The sequence below is a fragment of the Artibeus jamaicensis genome, unplaced genomic scaffold, assembly GCF_021234435.1.
Source record: "Artibeus jamaicensis isolate MK-2021 breed Jamaican fruit bat unplaced genomic scaffold, CSHL_Jam_final contig_391, whole genome shotgun sequence".
NCBI classification, from domain to species: Eukaryota; Metazoa; Chordata; class Mammalia; order Chiroptera; family Phyllostomidae; genus Artibeus; species Artibeus jamaicensis.
This window is the reverse complement of record NW_026521814.1, coordinates 4,957,054-4,978,080: the sequence shown is the minus strand read 5'-3', so window position 1 is coordinate 4,978,080 and position 21,027 is coordinate 4,957,054. Positions and strand designations below refer to the sequence as shown.

Sequence of the window (21,027 nt, the reverse complement as noted above, 5' to 3'; positions counted from 1 at the left end):
AATTTTAGTTAAGGTGAAACATTTTATTATCCTTTCATCTGACAGTACATTTTTGAACTCTTGGTGAAAGGATACAACACAAAGGTTTTAACTAAGAAAATGAAGTAGTGTAGTTGGATGTAAGCCTTAAAATACCCTAGACTCTTCTGTTGCTGGCACAGTTCTTGACAGCATGAAGTGAGTCCTTGTCAAATGCCTAAGTCTGGCAATTTTGATATGTGCATTTGAGGCAGTTTTACTATAGTTTCAGAGAGAAAAACCTCACAGTAGGATGACTAGTGCTATGTTTAGTTTTTCTTTTTTCTTTTAACTTTCAAGATACAGCTAGTTTAAGTATAACACACTTTCCCTTTTTAAAAACTGTTTTGCCCACTTTACAGTAAAAAAAAATATCATTTTGCAAAGATTTCATTTTTCTTTATTGAACATTACTTGTAACATAATATTGCCAAATCTTAGTAGATAAGAGATTCTCCATTTCATAACTGCCTTTCAAGTAATGAAAAAAGTTGCACTTATCATTAAATTGTCCTTTGGAATACAATTGAATATACTGTTTGAAATGCTAAAGGTCAAATGAGGCAAACTGTCAGGGGTTGATTTGTATAAGGAAAGCAAAAATGCAGACAGTCAAGTCATTTAAATATTGCAATTTATTTAAAATTACTTCAGTACTGAAGTAATGACTCTGCTGTGTTCTAGACAGAAACTCATTCACCCCATGGGGTATGTTAGTTTATTGGTACATATTGGGCATAATCAGTCTGTTCAAAGACTGCTCTTATAATGGAGTAGAGGCTCCATCCTCACGAGGCCTTTTGCTACTCCCAAGCACCCAGTCTCCGTCTCTCCAGTAGTAATCACCTTCTAAAGATTGTCAAAGCCACTAGAGTCTTCATCAAACAACTGGAATTTAGCATCCCTTATTTGCTATGCCCTTATTTGTGAAACAGTAAATGAATGCTTTGAGGAAGACCAAACTAATGCATGTTGATAAGAACAATGATTCTTCATGTGAAAATCAGATTATCTAATCAATCTTTTCCTTTAAAGAGTCTGAAGACTAATAAAAGTTGTTATCTTGAGAAAATTTACCAAAACAAAACGATTGGTTCATAATGAATGATAACAAGGGATGTAAAGGCAGATGGAAAGCAGACTTATGGAGACCCTTTTAATATTTAAAAGACAGTCCTTAATACAGTGCTGGAGACCAACTCTGATAGAGTGACTAGTCAGCCAGATTCTTGTGCTGACACAAGCTTTATAAACTTTGTTAGGTTCACATTCAAACTTGCTATTAACATCTTCTATCCTTATCTTCAAATGCACATTGTGTGAGAAAGGAAAAACACGTTGGGATTTTGGAGCAAATCATAGTGTGCAAGTAGAACAACCCGATAAGAAAAAATATTGTTATCAGGAAGTTTTCCCCAAGGTAAGGCACATCCATTGCTTTCACATTCAGCTGACATCAAAGGAGTCTTCAAACGTAAGTCATTCAACAGCAATGCAAATGGAACTTTTTGCAGGATTGAAGTCCTTCAGAACTAATACGGCATGCTTAAGACACCTGAGTGAACTATGTGCTTAAAATTTCATTCTTTTGCATTATCATGTTTTAAAACTTTCTGGAGTTGTCTGTATACAGTTTTCTAGTCTTAAATTTTCTTTTGTAATTAGAGTATCTCATTTTGAAGGAATAGTCTTAAATTCTGAATCAGTTTGCTCTGATTAAAGTTGAAATTCTTAGAAAAAAATAACCTAAAAATAATAAATTTTTCTTTTCATAATTGATGGCTAATTTTATTTTAGTGACTCAAGTATGTGAGATTGGCAGGGCGATCTTCGTTAAAACAGGGCAGTACACATGTACCGCACTCCAGCATAGCTGTAGGGCCTAATGGTGGCAATGTCACTGGAGAAAACACTTCTTAGAATGAGATACCCCACTATTACTGATATTGAGGATGTGGGTTGTATTGCCTGAGTGAGCTGGAATATGCCAACATCAGTTAGGCTAGCGACTTCCCTAAGGCTTTAATCAAGTATAATTATTAATTAGTTATTTTTACCTACATAAAAAGCCTCAAGTTTCTTTCTTAATAATATATAGAATAAACACAGCAAGACTGCTATAAAAATGGTTGCAGAATCTGTTCTTTTTGTTATACTTCAGATTAAAGTATATATGTAAGGAATGTGTATATATATATATCAAACAGATATATGTGGCATTTGTGTATAAGGAATAGAAACGACACTAAGTTCTCTGTGATCTTCTACAAAGACAATGGCAGTGCACTTATGCAAATGTCACTGCAATGTTGTATTACCAGATGGCATATGCCCACATATTTTTATCTTCTTTGCCCCAGTTTAAAATGTGCAAATTATATAATGTTAAAAACTCTACTAAAATTGTTAAAGTAGTTTAATCCATGATCAGTGGCACTGTAGTACTAACTGAAGCAATAGTAGCAACCTTCTCCTGAGCATTCCTTGTGCATGGAAGCTTTAGAAACTTTCCAGACCCTCAGATGCTTGAAGTCTTTAGAAGTCCAAGGTGAGAACTAAGGAATAAAATAGCACTACTGGAATACTGTCACAGAATTTTACATACCACATGAGCTCTGGTCCAGTGGACTTCGGAACACCATTCTAGGTGGGGTTCCTTTTGCTCGGTCATTTACTTTAGTTGTGTGGCAAGGCGCATTTAACTTGTGAATGCACTTTTTTTTTCAGTTACCTTTCACAGCTTAGGGTTATTTTGCGCCATTTGGCTATGCATTCAAGTTCTTCACTCATTCTTTATTACAGAAAACTTCTCCCTTCTCATGTTCTCCTTAAAATTACAGATGATTCACTAGTACCATGGAAGGAAATATCCTTTTGACAGTGTGACAGTGTGCTGGACATAGAATGAGGTATTTTAGATCTGTAGTGAGAATGGATGCTTGTTAATTATGGAATGTAGAAATGTATCATTTCAAAATGTACCTTTTCCTTGATCGTCTCAGGGACCATTCAAAAACAATTTATTTGCTCTTTTTACCATTGTTAAAATGTTTATTGATTGTAGTGAGAAAGGAAGGAGGGAGGGAGAGAGAGAGAGAAATGTGAAGGAGAAACACAGATTGGTTGTCTTGCCTCCTGTTTGCACCCTGACAAGGGATAAAACCTACAAACTTTTGGTGTATAGGACAGTACTCCAACCAACTGAGCCACACTGGTCAGGGCTTTATCAGTTGTTTTTTTTTTAAATATGCATACCCCTTCCTAAATTTGTGCCTGGTCTGTCATTGCTAGATAAATTTTTACTGATATATCGAGGGGAGAGTAATTTGCTTTGTTTTAAATTGGGTTTAGAGAATTTTTCTTGCAAAAGTAATTTATAAAAAATCAAGAAAGTAGATAGTAATTAAAAGGAATTTACATGTGGACAGTCCCCGATTTACAATTTTTCTTTTCATATTAACTCCTCTAGATTTAATAGTCACCCTTTTTCTTCCTGACATTCAAAACAGTATAGTTGACTTCCAGATCTTTCTGTTCACCAGCCATCATTTTTTTCCTTAAGCCTTTTTTTTTTGGTCACCTCTAACCCTCTGTCTTAGAAACAATCCCAAAATTATGATATCAGTGATAAAATATTGGTTAGTATGTATTGAGTACCTGCTATATTAGTAAGAAACTGTTCAAGTTCAACTGACCAAAATGCAACAGAAACCAGTTAAAAAAAGAAAGAAAAAAAATGTGTAGGCTGAATCTGGTTTTAACATTCAAGGATTTAGTGCCTAAAACAGCATGATCAGGACACAGTCCTTTCCCCTATGCTAGCTGCATTCGTAGGCTGGCACTTCCCACAGGACGGCAAAAATAGCCGCCAGCAGCGCCAAACTAACATCCTACAGCCCGGTAACTCCACTTTTCCTCCAAAGCTCTAATAACACCCTGGAATTTGTTCTAATTAGGTCACATGGCCTCCTCTGAACCAATCATGGCCAAGGGTTCTGTGATGGTCTCATTGGCCAGAGCAGTGTCACACATCGACCTGTGTTTTGAAGCGGTGCATCAGCTCCACAAGGGCAGACACTGGGGCAGTGGTTTTTGTAAAAGGAAGAGATGGGGACTGTTGAAGAAGGTATGCTAGGCAGGCAAAGACCATAGCTGGTATTCTATACACCATGCATCAGGGTATTTACAGTTCTTATTTAACCCATATGTCCTTCCCAGATAGCGTTTGTCTATATTTAAAAATAATGAAACTGAGGTGAAGTAATTTCCCTAAGATCACAGAGCTATTAAGTAGCAGAGGCTAGATTGAAAATCTGATCTGTCAGCTTCCATGGCCCATTGCCATGCTGCTACTTTGAGTCTGCAGTCGGGCTAATGATACCAGTGGAAAAGAAAGCCAGTGACAGAATCTAAATCAGCCTGTTACTGCTTTCGCCAACCTCTGTTCAAGTCACTTTGCTAGTTGTACTCCTTTTCTCTCAGGCGGACAGTGTCACCCAAAGCTGACTTGTCAGTTCACCATTTCTGATCCATCAGGAACATCACCTGATATTGTTCAAATTAAAATCTTAGAGACTCAGTGGATCTGGATCAGCTTCTAAAATAATTAGAAAATTACATTGGCTACTGGATTCTAGTATGATAAGCACCTTTTTTTTTTTACCAAAGAGGATAGATTCAGAAAACTTTAGTTGTGCACCTCTGTTAAAAAAAATGCTATTCACATGGGAATCTGAAGGACAGAAAGGAGAAGAGAAAGAAGAATCTCCCAGGGAATGAGAACAAGCAGGCTATCAGATGATATGTAATGTAGCTGGACTGTACTAAGGAAGAAGGGCACAGGGTGAAGTTGGGAGGTTGGCCCAGGGCTAGGTAGAAGGCCCCCTTTAGTGTGTCTTAAAGAGTTTGAAGCTTAAGGGCAAACTGAATTGTCAGGAGGCTTTGGGTGAAGGAGCGTCATGGTCTACTTTACATTTTAAAAGATCAAATTGGTAGTCTTTCTGACACTTGGTCTAGTTGTTTGACAATGAAGAGGGAGAATAATGGATGGGATCAGAATCTATTTTGGAGGTGTGACATTTAAGTATCAGAGGGAACAAGCCAATGGCCTTGTTTTCGAAATAGGGAATTTGGGAGGAAATGTGTTGAACAGGAAAGTTCCAATGTGCAAACTGGCACTGCTGTCAGATACAGAAATGTTCATATGTGTGTATATTTGAAAACCAGACAAACACACATTTTTAATCATTTAATCCTTGTATTTACATGGCATTTTAGAATTTATTATGAGCATCACATGTTTTATTTCACTTCATCCTCTAACCATCCTGATGTTAGTACTATTATATTTATTCTCCCTTCAGCTGCAGAAATTGACATGAAATAATTAGCTCAAATTTCTCACACAAGTCTGCACTGAAACTGGGACTCCAAGTAGTTTTTCCAGTCAATAGAAAGTTAACCGAGCCTGTAATGCCACGCCATAGTATGGGGCAAGATGCAGAGCTGAGAAGTCTTCAATCCCCAGACTTGATCATTTCACCTGTGATTTGGTTTTTCCTCTGTCTGAGGTAGACAGAGGCAGAGGCATCAGCACCCCTGGCTGGTGAGAGCCCCGCTGGCCTCTCTTATGAGGTTATCTCCTGCACTGGCCACACCCACACTGCTTCAACCCAGCTATAGGCCAGGGACAGCAGTTTTACAGCTTCTTCTCTGGGCACCAACTCTTCCCCTTTGCAGGAGCTTAGAGCAAAGAAAACAACTGACTGGAGGGCATACAGCCCCCAGGCAACACTTCATTGACCCACACAATATTGCTTAAAACTTTGAATCAGTGTCTCAGATTTATAAATCTGGAGATTGTACACACATACTCACGCACAGATACATACATAGCCATGCCTGTTTGGGATTTCTAATTTGCATACCAAAAATTGGCAGGTACCTAGCCTCTGGGAGCATTTTGATTTCTGACTGCTGGCTTAAAGACCACAAGTGTAATGAGGTGAAGACTGTGGATTAAAGCTCGGTGGGCCCCAGGCAGACAGATGCCACTGGTTGTTTTTCAGGTTGATTATCCCTAGTCTAAAATGAAAAGCAGAATGAGTCTAAGAGAGTTAAAAAAAAGTCTTTTTCACATTGCATGCTCACTTCAGAGTCAGGTAAAGCACATGGGAGAAAACTTTCCATCCCTTAGTGAACCAGAAAAGGAGGGAAATCTTGGCTTTGAATCCACAGGTTACGACAAACAGGCAGGGAAGTAGGTGAGACCATTTCAAGAGCCCACAGGAAAAAATAGAATTGGATACCATGGAATTTCCTCAGTATGAGAAATGTCCCCAGAGATATGTAATAATAGGAATCTCTTGACTTTCTATGCAGTTCTTTACACCCAAAGCTCTGAAGCATCTCCTCCTGCCATACGAGTCTTACTCTACCCCTTCCTGCTGGAACCTCTTCTTAAGCCAGCAGCCTGGAGCTGGAAAAGGTCTGATTCCACTTCTGGCAGGAGACAGAGCCAGGGAATTCTCCTAGTTCCAAAGCCAGGGCACCATCAAGGGAGTAGAGGTATACCTTGCATCCCAACCTAGTACTCTGTTATGGGAAAATGTTCAAAATTCTAAACAATTGACGTCCAATAACATTTTTAGAACACAGTGTGTACACAGGTTGAAAATTGTTTGTTTTAAATTTTGAAGTGAACACATAATTTTAATACCAAAAGTGTGTTCTGCATTTTTCTATTGCTCATGATCAGTGTGAACCTTTCTCTGTAACTTACAGCCTTTGCCATTTAATCCGTGTGTACGGCATAATTATTGATAATTTGGGCAGCTAAAAAAATCACTAGTTAACCCAAACAGGATCACAGCCCTGCTATTGCAGAATCACCTGAGCTATTTTTTAAAGGTACAGAATGCTAGGCACAAGAATCTCTACTGGACTGAGATCACACCATTGAGAACTACGTACACCTATTCATATTTTTTCAAAACAGGCAAATGAGTCACAGGGAAGTCAGGCAACTTGTCTAGAATTTCACTGCTGGAAGGCACCAGAGCCAGATTTTGAACCAGGCATCCAATTCCAAAGTCTGCACTCTTAATAACTCCATAAGTAAAACAAATCCTATTTATATTTTCCCAATGTTTCTTTACAGGTTATTAAGCTGTTGACTACTGGAGGTGTTTACCTATTTTTCTTGATTTGGCCTTAAAGTGAAAAATGATATTTTACCTGGCAGTCTTGCTGAAGGCAGTCAGACCTCAGGGCACAATGAATGGTTTGCGTCTGGGCCTGTGCTGCCCAGCAGAGCAGACACAGCCAGGTGTGGCTCTTGTACAGAAAATGTGGCAAGTGCACACCTGAAGGCTTAGGATTGTATAAAAAGGATGGAAAATGTTTCAATGTTTTTAACATTGATTTCATCCCTAAATGGTAACATTTAGGAAATTTTGGATTAAAAAAAGATTATCAAAACTAATTTCACCTGCTTGTTTTTACTTTTTTAAAGCATGGCTATTAAAATATTTAAAATCACATACATGGTTCAGATTTTTAGGTCACATGTTTGTTTTAAATGGCTTTGATCTATGTAAACCTTCATTTATCCTTCTAGACTTCATTCTATTAGTAGAGATAGTGGAACATTCACTAGCTTAAAAGCTTCTTGGAGTAATGACTTGCCTATCTTTGTTTCCCCTATAAGCCGTAGCACTGAGCTGTGTGAATCTTGTGCTAAACAAAACACATCTTTATGTTGAAATCATTAAATTGAAATTGGACCTACAACTCGTTTCCTACTAATTCCCAAGTATCTGCAATGCTCATACATTTTAACAGCTGATTATTATTATTATAATAATATAGGGCTCGACACATTTACTTTCATTTGGTGACTATATATGAAGAGATAAATGACAAATTTGACCAATATCTAATATACAGGGTCCGCATAAATAATGCCCCTATTTTATTGCATAAGAATATTTTATTACATAATCATGAGCATATAATTCTGTAACATAATGATATCAAACTCAAGCACACCATGTGACATTTTGGGTGAAATGTTCAGATTGCTGCCCACCTCATGGGAGCCATTCACGTGCCCTACCAACCACACTTGTTACTTCTGCAAGACGGACCCTCTATAGAAAGAATGTGTTCCTGAAAAATACATTTTAAAGTGATATTTTATTTATAGAATATTATTTTTCTAATTGATTCTCAATAATATGTTTTGAAATTTGTTCTCAGGCACAAAGTTATTCACATGTTGAAATTATTTCATGAATTTCCTATAGCCTTGGCGTATAGAGAAGCCAGTTTCCAACTAGATGACTTTTGTCCTCCACCACCCATTTTGAGCTTTTTCTTTCATCCTGAAGTGACTTCAGGCAATAAAGGTTATCCTGAGTTGTATTCATGAAATTTTTGTAGAACTAATTTAGATTTAAAGGATGTCAAGACACTTCATTGTAATAAGCCCTTCAATATATTCTGCAAAACAACAACAACCACCACAAAAAAACAACTACTGAGCTCTATGTTTAGAAATGGTTAAGACAGCAAATTTTATGTTATGTACTTTACCACAATAAAAAAAATGAGCAGAAAAAGTAAAAAATTGCACTCAGTTGGACATAAATCTTGCTTTGATTAACATTATATAATACAGGGTGGGGCAAAAGTAAGTTTACAGTTGCTTGTATGGAAAATAGTTTAATAATGAGTAAATAATAACACAAGAATCAACTCTGTTTCATACACTCACAACTGTAAACCTACTTTTCCTCCACTCTGTATTTGTTTATACAGCTTGAGGTACATAACATCTTTGCTCATCTTTGAATTCTCCCTACATTGAGCATTTTCTCATTTGTTAAATGGCAAAGGCAAGTATCTATTTATATGTTTGAAAATTCTAGCATCACTTGACTGCTTGTAAGTGAACAGTGTTCCCTTCTGTTTTTTCTTTTCAATACCATTAATACCATTATTGGAGAAACATGTATCTAAGTCCTCGGGGTCAAGTACCTTTCCTTAATTTTTAACACTTATAAATGAAATATTTGTCTTCTTGAACATGTAATCAACTTTAAGGATAGATACAGAGATGAGGAAATAGAAGTCAAATGAGCTGCAAATAGTAACTTTGAAGTTCTAAATGGAGCTTAAATAAAAGTGGTAACACTCAAGATTCTGTGTATTAAATTGCTCAATAAATCTTCTTTATTTGAAGTCTGTTTAAAATAAACCCATAAGTACTTTAAAGCAACATTTATGAAGTTTTTTGATAAGTGCCATATTTTGCCATATATAAAAGCACACCCATGTTTCTGGCCCAAATTTTCAGGGAAAAACTCTTTTGTTTTAATTTTTAATTAATTTTTATTTATATTTAGATATTTGGTTTTTGTATTATAAAGGAATTCTAGGATTTATTTTTGAACATATCATGGTACAAGAAATTTTATGTAACAAATAATTACAAAACACAAGAAGAAATACAAGTTATTTTGCATACTACCCGTGTATAATGTGCATCCTTATTTTTTCCTCAAAACTCTGGGCAAAAAGTGTGCATTATACTCAGCAAAACAGAGTATATATGTTTTAACCTGTGAAAAGTGGAGGAGACCTCACAGAGAAAATTCTCTGAAATGCTCACGTAATGTTTTTATTCTCAACTCCCTGGGGAGCTCTAGCTAGGATGCCTTGGCCGTTTGTATATCTTGTGAAAAATTAAAACATAATGAACATTGGTGTATGGTAAAACCTTATTAATTCCATTATGAATTCAAATTACAAGCACCTATATAACATGGACATATTTCTTGTAAACATTATTAAAAATAAATATCTTTCATACATTTTTGAATTTTATAAATAAATAAAGGGAATAAAACCTAAAGTCAGTGAGAGTTTCCAACAGTGGAACAATTGAAAATTATGTCTATTTGCCTTTAACTGTTGTGTCCACGTATTAAATCCTCTATGTGAAACGACTTTGAGCATTAGCAGCTTCAGGGGTGCAGTGGATTTCATTCGATTCACCTTAATGGTTCCAGACCTTTGTACTGCTGTTTTGGGCTCCTCTCTATTCAGTTTCTGAGTCTTGCTTCTTTTCTATTTTAGTCCTTAGGGCAGCGTTTTCCTCTCCCTTTTTTACCCCCTCTTATGGCCTCCACAGCCTCGCCTAAAGCTTCGCCACCCCTCTCACCACTCACTTCCTTCTTCCATTGGGCTGGAAGGTGCACATAGCCAGAGTCGCAGGCAATCTCTTCTGCACATGGTCCCGTGTCCTTAGGATGAGCCAGGTGATTTGTCCTTGTCCACTGAGCTACAATCAGTACCTTCACCATTTCCTTTACCCTAAGCCCATGATTTAGGCCACCTATGAATTGTAACTTCTCTCTCAATATCTTTTTGAATTGCTAGTATCTATTTTTAAATTAACTAGTAATGTTATTTGATATAAGGAGATTCTTATTTTTTAAATGTATATGCTAGGTTATATTTCTTTTGGCTCTTCCATTCTTAGCCTCCAATATTTCTATCAGGTTTTGCTTGGCATACTTTCTGAGAAAGGAAGCGTATGCTGTAGGTTTGCAAGGCAGACCATGCTCAGTCCTGAATTAGCTCACTTGGGACCTTTTGGTGTCCTTGTACGCATGTACTCCCGAGGCAGAGGCATTTGCACTGCACAAGTCTGTTCATGTTTTATGATAATCTCATAATGTCACTTAGGGACAGGAGCATTAAATGAATCAGGAAAAAAGGGGGCAGGTATGGTAGATAGAGGTGATTGTTCTCCCCTCCTACAATGAACTTGGTATACATGGTTTTGGTTTGATTTGGTTTGGTTTGATTTTTAACATTCTAAACCAGAGACATTCTTATGCCCAGGAGGTCACCGTCCTTCTAAAACACAATAAAATTAATTGCTAGAAAAATTGAAAAACAGACCTATAAAATGCACCACCTTTTTATTATTGCATTTGGCAGATGCAAAATTAGTTTGTTAAATTGACTTACAACTTTCTAAACACTTTCACTGTCTCGTCACAGACCAGCAGTACCTTGGACACCAGCCCCAGCGGGGTGAGCAGACTCTCACAGCCCTGGTTCTGGGCACTCTACACACACCAGCCAAGAAGTACTGTTTTCAAACAGCAACTCGGTCAACGTTTTGCAGTGATTACTTGAGTTTAGAAAACATTCAGGGTAGAGGGAAAAGAGCTGAGTACTTTATTAATGGCCTGAAGACAATGTGTAGAGAAGAAACCCTTATCAAATATACTGAGTGGAAAGTAAATATAAAGTTCATGCTTGCCATGCCATGATATGATGGGATCTGCAGGTGTGCATCCTAAGGCAGAAACATGAAACTTTTGAAGAATGGATGAATATCAGTTATAAAGTGTGAAGTTCTCTCTTCCTATGAAGCATCCTTCACAGAGAAAATGGCTTTCCCCACCCCCAATTCTGAGTGGTTATAAGTAAACATCTTAAGAAACACTGAGTTGGAATTCTTCATATGCTGTTATAGGTTGCTTCTTTGCTTTTTGTCTGCATACCGCTAATCACTCTTAAATATACCTAATTTGTAGAATGCAGTTTCATTCACAGTCATGAATCCTAGGTTCTACAGGGCTTTGAGCTTTTCCTCTGTGCTAAAAAAGCACTGGAGGAAATAGGCAGGCAGTTGGGATCAGAATTCAATGTGTCAGCTAACTCAGAAATCCCAATACAGAATTTAGCACTCTTGGTCAACAGATACTCCCCGGGGAACTTGGACTCCAAAAATCAATGATTGGATTACATCCACCTAACCCAAGTGTAGGTTTGATGGTGGCTGTTTCTATTTCCTATTACAAATAGAGTGATGATGTTTATTTTAAAAGCATAAATGATAAAAGAACAGGTATTTCTTTAAAGTATTAGTTTTGTTGAATGACTTTTGCATTCCACAGGATTAATTTTCAAGATATTTCCATTGGAAAAGCTGAAATCACTATAAAAGGAAGGTAGTGTCGGGATTTTTAGAATGAAATGAAATATTCACCCATCAAAGACATTCAGTTAGCCTAGCTATTTAAAATAGTCAGGAAGTAAATTCTCTTGGCCAAATGTCTTATGTGTGAGGAAACCACAGGTCAGCACTGGAGAGAAGGTAAGTGACGCCTTCGGATGCCTCCTTGGGTTAGGAAGAGGAGGCATGGTGGTTTGTCTTCATGGTGCACGTCAGAAGTCGTAACACTGGGAAAATTCATTGTGACAAATAACAGAAAGTAGGCAATAGAGTTCAAATGGTTTATGCTTTTACACTTCTATGTTGTGTTCCTATCTTACAGACTTTTATAGTATTGAATAAAGGGAAGGCCATCTTCCGATTCAGTGCCACCTCTGCCCTGTACATTTTAACTCCCTTCAACCCTCTTAGGAAAATAGCTATTAAGATTTTGGTACATTCATATCCTTTTCAAGTGATCAATATTAACTATTTGTACATAATCTATAAGTGCTTTGTAGCTAAATATAAAATTAAGTTGGGACATATACATATTTTATGACTTTTGTCACTCTAATTTTGTATCTACTTTTGTCTTATAAGCCTTGCTTTTTTTATAAGCCATATTCTTAAAGTTTATTAGTCAGTAGATGTTACTGAAACTTACAAAGCCTTAACGTTATATATCTACATATATCTAATACTATATACTTGTATGTATTGAGTTCTACAAATCTAGTATAAGATAACTATATCTTTACCATCTGTGTACACAGTTTGCTATTATCAGAAATTTGCAGCAAAGAATGACATAACAAAGAAATCTACTTCCAGGGCCAAGTTTAGATATCTTTATAATAAAGAACATTTTAGTTTACCTTAGAATAAACCTTTAAGCATATTTTCCATGAAAGACACAGTCAGAGGGCTTGACCCATGCTTAGATAATTCTTGAGCTTTCTTAATAAAATCTTGAAGAAAATACTGGGATATTGGCTGAGTTTCTAATTTAAGTTATGGAATTGTAACTCTGCCATGCAAAACTAATTGCTTTTTAGTAAAGACTATGGAAATGAATGAATGAAGTTTAGATGGTATTTCCAAATGGTCTGTAGGGATATAGTGTCATGATTCTCATGCTGTTAAAGAAAAAAAAGACTTTGCACTGAACTTCATCTGTTCCTGTTCATTTGTGAAAACTTCATTTCTGATGATCTCATTTGATGGCTTTGGCAATAATAAATGTAGAAATACTTGTATAATGATAAAAAACTCATACTACATGATTTTTAAAAACAGGATTATAAAACTTAAAAGGCCACTCTATGTTTAAACTGATTACAGGAAATTTAGTAGCGGTATAAATATGTTATTATTAAAAGATTTGAAGCATAAAAATCGTGTGTTCAGCATTTTTACCTGTATGGCGGTTTCCTTATCCTAGTTTTTGTTTCTAGTGCCATCATGTGGTCATTTGATGAAAACGTCCCTTTTTTACTTGGGGAAAATTTTTGTTTTGGTAATAAGCTATAGTAGAAAGTATACTGAATATGAACATAGGAAACCTGTGTTCCAGTCCTTGGCCAAGTTACCTAAGTTCTCTGGAGTTTAGGCCTTATTTTTCTTATTTCTAAAATATAGTGATCACACTGTTTGTTTTTCAAGGTGTAGTTTTAGCTCTATAATTTTTAAAATATCTTATTTGCTTTAGCTACACATAGATCAGATCTACCAATATACAGGCCTGTTCCAAGTACTTAATATTACATTATTTAATTTATACCTCAAACTAATGAGGTCTCTAGCTCATTAGGTAGATAAAAAATTAGCTCCATTGTGTAAAAGTCAGTGGAGGCATAAGAAGATTATGTGTCATAGAGAGCCTGAGTGATTTGCCCAAGACCACTTTTAGGCTGTGTTTTAATTATGGCCACATCATATTAAGTCCTGGTCTTCATGAGTATTCATTTTCAATCATATCCAATCCTGCTAAACTTAAAAAAAATCAGTCAAAATAGAGCAACACAACACTTAGCATCATGCTGCTCTTTGTACATAAATTTTTAATGTACCAAAAACTATATTATATAACATATATTTAAGAAATTACAATATTGCAGGTATGTGCCCTCTTCAACAATTTTCTATTTTAATCACTTGAATTGGCTTCAGTCAACCTCTGCTCAAAAACAGTGTGACTCCAGATTGTACACAATCTTCCCACTCAAGTTCTTGGGGGGCGGTAAATATATTGATTTAATAATAGTAGCAAAAGCAACACTTTGTACTTATGTAAAGCTTTCTTGTACATGATCTCATTTAATCTGTATCACTACCCTGTGAGGCTGATATTATTATCACATCTTACCAATGACAAAACCAAAATGTAAAGAGATTAGATGACTTGCCCACGGCGTTTTTGTCACTGAGCCCCAGCTAGACTGCATTTCAAGCTTTTCAATGTTAGTTTTATATATAATACATGGACTTGGATTGGTTTGTGTGTGTTCCTTAACAATAACCCACATTATTCAGCATGCTCATTATGTGCACTATTTTGACCAACTGTGTGTTTATGACAATGAGTAACCCTCCAGACTGGACAAAGAATGTAGAGTAAGTTCAACTTATATTTTAAACTACCTACTATGTGACTATATATATACATATGTGTGTGATAGATATAAATATAGAGATATAAGTAAAACCAAACAGATATAGATTAAGTCCATTTCCAGACACAATTACAAACAGGAAGATGATACCCATTGGCCCTCAGGCCTGTTGGTGTTGAGTCTAACATCTCCTTTTGTTTTCCTGTACTTGGCGGTTATCAGAAGCCCACTGTGCTTGGACACTTACACTTTTCCTTTAGGGTACACAGTGGCTGAAGCAAATGTGATGAAAGCCATTGCAACAAAGGGCCAATGTAGTAGACCTTGGTTCCCAATAAATTTCAGGTGAACTCAGTAAGTTAAGAATTTACACGGGCAGTTTACATATGCCATAAGAAGACAATGTTGAATGTCACAAAGTTTGTCCCCCCACCAGCCACAGCCTATTTGGGTCACACCTGTATCCATTTCAAGCATAGTAGTCACCAACAACATTTGCAGAAAAAATATCCCAATCCCGGGTTGTCGTCCTGTAAAACAACGACCCGGAGCTACTCCTGAGAGCTTCGTCATAGACTGTTCCAGATTGGAACCAATCAGAAAAGGGACGAAGATCATGAAGGAAAGAAAATTATATACAAAGAATGCCTGAAGTATGGAAGTTAACATGGAGGCCCCAGGGTATTTAGTCAGCCTGGTTTTTGTAGTTGTTTTTCAACTTCTGAGTAAAAGATATAAACTTTGGAAACACCCACATTAGCCTTCTATTTTATTCTAAATTAAATTTTCTTGTTTTATGACTCCAGAATTGTCCACTCCGATGTTTTTTTCTTTTTTTATTGTTGTTTAAGTACAATTGTTTCCATTTCCCCACCACCACCACTCCCCCACCCCAGCCATCCCCACCTCCCACCCTCAATCCTAACCTGCTTTGGCTTTGTCCATGTGTCCTTTATACATGTTCCTTGATGACCCTTCCCCTTCTTTCCTTCCCCTCTGGTTACTGTCAGTTTGTTCTTTATTTCAACGTCTTAGTTATATTTTGCTTGCTTTTTTTTGTTGTTGTCGTTGTTGATTAGGCTCCACTAATAGGTGAGATTATATGGTATTTGTCTTTCACCATCTGGCTTATTTCATTTAACATAATGGTCTCCACATCCATCCATTAACAAAACTATTTTTCTAAGTAAATTAACCTGTCTTGTGAAAAGAGAAAAATAAAGACTGGCTAATTTGTCAATGTTTTCTCATTCATAAAACATGGTTGAAATTGAGTTTTTTACTTTCTAAAAGAAAATTGTTTTATGCCTCTGCAATATTATAGATTGGCCACTCCATCTCTTGAAAATGCTAGATAATTCTCAGGAGATGTTTTTCATTTATGTCAATGCTAAGACATGTCAGACAGGAGCTGCCTAGATTTTATACAGCATTTATTTCTCACTCTGCAATCAGGACACTCCTTGCGTGGTAGAGAGTTGAATTGAGATTTAGGGCTATATTTTATTTCCATGAAAATAACATCAGCCCATGTAGATTCATTTTACAATATTCATATATTCACCAACAGAGTCATGAGAAATTAATATGTTATGAAATAAAATTATTCTTTTATCAATTCTTGTTGGATACCGTCTCTAGGTACACCTTCACAGGAATATATACATTTGAGTCACTTATAAAAATTATTGCAAGGGGCTTCTGCATAGAAGACTTCACTTTCCTTCGGGACCCATGGAACTGGCTCGACTTCACTGTCATCACATTTGCGTGAGTGCCCTTTTTGAGACTTTAGACGAGTTTGTTCTGGCGTTCTGTGTATGCTTATGCTTTGAAAGAATCATCTTGTTTGAACTGTAGGATATTGTAGTGTGCTTTCTACATTTAAGCTTCAGATCTTAATTTAGTACAACAGAGGTCAAAGTGGCATTTCACTTTGGCATAAAGTCTTTGTAGTGGTTGAAATGATAATTTTCACGTGTAGCAAATATCTGTTGGCAAATTTCACACATGCTGTTTTTTCAACACACACACACACATAATATGAAATCAAATGTGTATTCCTAATGCATCTATGAAAATGGATTTTGAAAAATACAGGCACAAACAGCTCTGCTGCTGCAGAAATTCTCATTGGCCTTACCCGAAGTGCGCACCCTTCCCATCTCCTTTCATTTGTTTGACAGAACAATAAAAAGTAAACATCTACTAGCATTTGGTTTTGACAAATCATATTAATAAAAATAAGATATTTAATATATTAAACTTTTATTTCATCAGCAGATAATTTTAAGACTTATAAACAGACATACTCTCTCTGCCACTTCCTATTTCTAAAATGATTCCTTTTCTCTCTTCTTTCCCTGTATAATTGTCATCTTCTCTTTCTTCACCCTCAACATAAACACAAACCTTCTTATTCTTACCTCCCTTCCAGGTACACTCAGGATGTGTGCAACAGCTGCATCCCTGCCCCCCCTCCGTTTTTCCAGTGGTGACCTCCCCCAAGGAAGAAGAAAGTCAGGAAAGTGATAGAAAGGCACACCACTCATCATACTTTCAGGAGCTAACTTCTTTAGCCTGTAAGAGGTGTGACGAGGTGGACAGGAGGAGCAGTGGGGCTGGTGTACTCGGGGCTCCCAATGCTGCTTGTCTCATCTTAATTCCTCATCTAGTCATGCAAGCCAGTTCTTCACCATTCCCTCTGACCACGGTTTCAAGAAGGCATATTGAGACTACTGTTTTGCGGGGGAAACTTTGCCCGCAATTCCCCCCGTCCACCACAGATGAAAGTAACACTACCAAGACATGATCTGCTTGGGGAGGAGAGGTGGCCAGTTTCTCAGAGGAGAAAAGCCAAGAACCCCTTCCTCAAGGCTTTTATTGGGTTGTAATACATAGGAATACAGGCAGTAAGGATCAAACAGTAGATAATATCTCAAGGAAATCTGAGAGCTTAGTCTGAGTCAGTGCCTGTCAGGAAAGGGGGTTACAGAAACTTTGGGAGACGTACTCATTTCCTGCTCAGACCCTTAACATATGAATAAAAACACTCTTAAAAAAGCAGGCTTCACAGGACTTTTAGGGATTCTTTCTTATGCCCGATCACCCTAGATCGCGCTCCAGCCAGGCAAGGGGCTGCACCACCTTCCCCACCACAGATTTTCAGGCTTAAGTGGATTAGAGGCAGAAAGTGCTTCTCCCAGAGGATATGGGGACTCAGGCTATGTCAGAATAGCTGGGGGGTCAAGGGTCCATCCCTCATTCTTTGTTGTAGCCCCCCAAGTCCTTCCATGATGGCCTCCCAAGTGATCGAGTCTGGCTTAGGTTGCCCCTCCACTGAGGGGACTTGCCCGTCTCTGATATCCAACCATGCTTTGGGGGCTGGGGGATGAAGCAGAGGCAGCGTTTGCTACCAGAGGCAAGCTTTGTCTCCTTGTGGCTCACATTCCCGAGATCGCTCACTCATCCTTAGCCATGGGAGGCAGTTACAACTCCTGAAACCAGGCAGAGCAGTTCCCAACACTGTTTTCTGAGAATAAAATAGCAGAAAATTCAGGGGCATCATCGAGCCCCCATAAAAATATTGTCCTTAATTTTCCTACTGACTTTGACTTCAGAGCTATGTTGGGAAAACTGTCATGTGCTCATACGTAGTCCATCAATCTGAGTTTTCACACCAAATTTCTCTTGGATGATTTTATGCATTTTTTTCTAACTGAAAGTTTGAAAATATAGCCAAGGTTTCTTTTCTTTTTTACTTAATTCTCCTAAATTACACATGATGCTGATTGTACAGCTTTTCATAATGGCAACAGGATTATGTACTTTCTGAAGTTTACATCTAGTTAATGGCATTAAATTATGCAAGTAAGGAAAACCATAACAATAGACTCTAATTTTTAAATTGCTACTTACAAAACTATCATTTAAAACCACCAAGAAGGTCTTTATAAAAGACCAAAGCAAATATATAAAATCCTGTTTAAATCTTGAATAACTCTGATTTAATTCTACAGGTATGTAACAGAATTTGTAAGCCTAGGCAATTTTTCAGCTCTTCGAACTTTCAGAGTGTTGAGAGCTTTGAAAACTATTTCTGTAATTCCAGGTAAGAAGTGATTAGTGTAAAATATAAGGCTCCCTGCACCTACAGCTCTTTCTTTGTATTCTTTCTTTCTTTGTATCTTTGTATTGTGTTTGTGTGTGAACTCCCCATTGCAGATATGTGACAGAGTTTGTGGACCTGGGCAATGTCTCAGCGTTGAGAACATTCAGAGTTCTCCGAGCCCTGAAAACAATTTCAGTCATTCCAGGTGAGAGCTGGGTTAAAAACCATCATGTGTTGTTCAGCAACAGTTTCTTTGCTTGATATTTAGCATCACAGAATATTGGAACCATAACAATCAAAATCATAACAATAAGCATCAGGTGTTTCAAAGAAAACAATTCTTATTATTGGGACATAAGTTTTTATGGCCTCACATTTTCATGAGCCTTGGAGTTCAACAATTTCTTGAATGAGACACTGTAATAGTAGAGTCTGTGTGATTTCCACTTAGAGATGCCATTTTTGTTCTATATCAATTGTAAGGATTTGGTCCTTAATTTTATTTATTTATTTATTTATTTATTTATTTATTTATTTATTTATCTTTATTTTAGAGAAAAAGAAAGAGGAAGGGACAAGGGGACAGGGGAGAGAGAGAGAGAGAGAGAGAGATTGATCTGTTGCCCCACTTTTGATACATTCATTGGTTACTTCTTGTATGTACCCTGACCTGGGATCAAACCTACAACCTTGGCATATCAGGATTACCTCCAGTCAACTGAGCTACCCAGTCAAGGACTGGTCCTTATTGAATGCACCAATCTGTAATTTCTAATTTATTGTAGTCATTGATGACTATGCCTATGCAATGTAATCTTAATATTGCTCTGAAATACAAGGGCATAAGGTAATAAAGACTAGCATGACTCTGCATGGAAGTTTTATTATGTAAAGTATAATTATACTCTAAACCACCCCCCAGTATATAAAAATCTTTTTTACTTATAAGTAGGAATTCAAAACTATTTACTCAGTTAATCTATTATAACACTGACTCTAATGAATAATGGGCCAGGTTTCATTAGCAAAAAGAGAACTACAAGAGCCTCTTTTAATATAAGCTTCATGAAGACCATGAATCTCCCATTATTTTCCCTCCAACATACTGGGATATGGATCTTCATTTCACTGTGTAGATCATTACATTTCCGGAGGTCACCACCATAAGCACTTCAGCCTACAGTGAAAGTGCTGGTCTTTCACTGACATTGGTTCATTTTCCAACTTGTGCATGGAATCTATGTTTTCAAGCAAATTGTGTGAGGCTTTTGTTTTTTCGGACCTTCTAATTTTTTATAGTAATGGCCTTCTTTCTTTCTTTCTTTCTTTCAGGCCTGAAGACCATCGTGGGGGCCCTGATCCAGTCGGTGAAGAAGCTCTCTGATGTCATGATCCTGACTGTGTTCTGTCTGAGTGTGTTCGCGCTCATTGGGCTGCAGCTGTTCATGGGCAACCTGCGGAACAAATGTATACAATGGCCTCCCACCAATGCTTCCCTGGAGGAGCATAGTATAGAGAAGAATATAACTGTGGATTACAATGGCACACTTGTAAATGAAACTGTCACTGAGTTTGACTGGAAATCATATATTCAAGATACAAGTAAGAGTTACTGTTATGTAGATATATTTTTTCATTGTTGGTCTGCCCTCCATTTAGGCATGAATATTTTTTCAATGATTTCATAATAGTTTTTCATTTCTTAATCACCATATCAATGTATGTGCAATGATTTGCACATACATTTAATTATTTAATTAATAACTATTCTAATTTTGCTACCTAAGTGACATTTTCTGTTGTGTCATTATATGGGAGGCTGAAGACTTCAGCTAGAAAAAAGTTTTCCCAGGGTCTTTGGTTGCTGATGGAGACAATGGAATAACATAAAAATTTCTAAAACTCTTTTTTGACTCTAAAGGACTATGCAAATGTAATCCATTAAACATTAATTACAGAATGCCTTTTATATACTAGAAACTGTACAGGCTGCTGGGAAAACAATAGTAATGACACATGGCTTCAGGGTGCTCATACTTTAGTAGGTTATTTTACTGTCATTCTATGGAAACCAAGTGATATGTAAAGGTAAACTTTATTCTTATATTTGTAGAATAAAAATAGTACTACATCAGGTAGAAGTTATGGGAATCAGTTTGTTTTTTTTTTCAAGAGTATAGACAAAATAGTCAAATGTTTAAATAATCTACTGAAAAAGGAGGAAAAATAATTGGTCTAATATTCATTTTCTTTTGAAAGTGACAAGA

At 36.8% G+C, this 21,027-nt stretch overlaps 1 protein-coding gene across 1 annotated transcript in view; it reads left to right on the top strand.

Annotated features, from left to right (window-relative positions):
- The window catches only part of LOC119047640 (sodium channel protein type 1 subunit alpha), a 107,245-nt gene that overhangs the window by 40,776 nt on the left and 45,442 nt on the right, over window positions 1–21,027 (top strand). Inside the window, exons 3-7 of the mRNA XM_037143082.2 lie at window positions 12,378–12,496; window positions 14,561–14,650; window positions 16,291–16,419; window positions 18,874–18,965; window positions 20,093–20,362. Coding sequence (XP_036998977.2) covers window positions 12,378–12,496; window positions 14,561–14,650; window positions 16,291–16,419; window positions 18,874–18,965; window positions 20,093–20,362 — 700 coding nt within the window. The remainder of the gene's footprint in view (window positions 1–12,377; window positions 12,497–14,560; window positions 14,651–16,290; window positions 16,420–18,873; window positions 18,966–20,092; window positions 20,363–21,027) is intronic.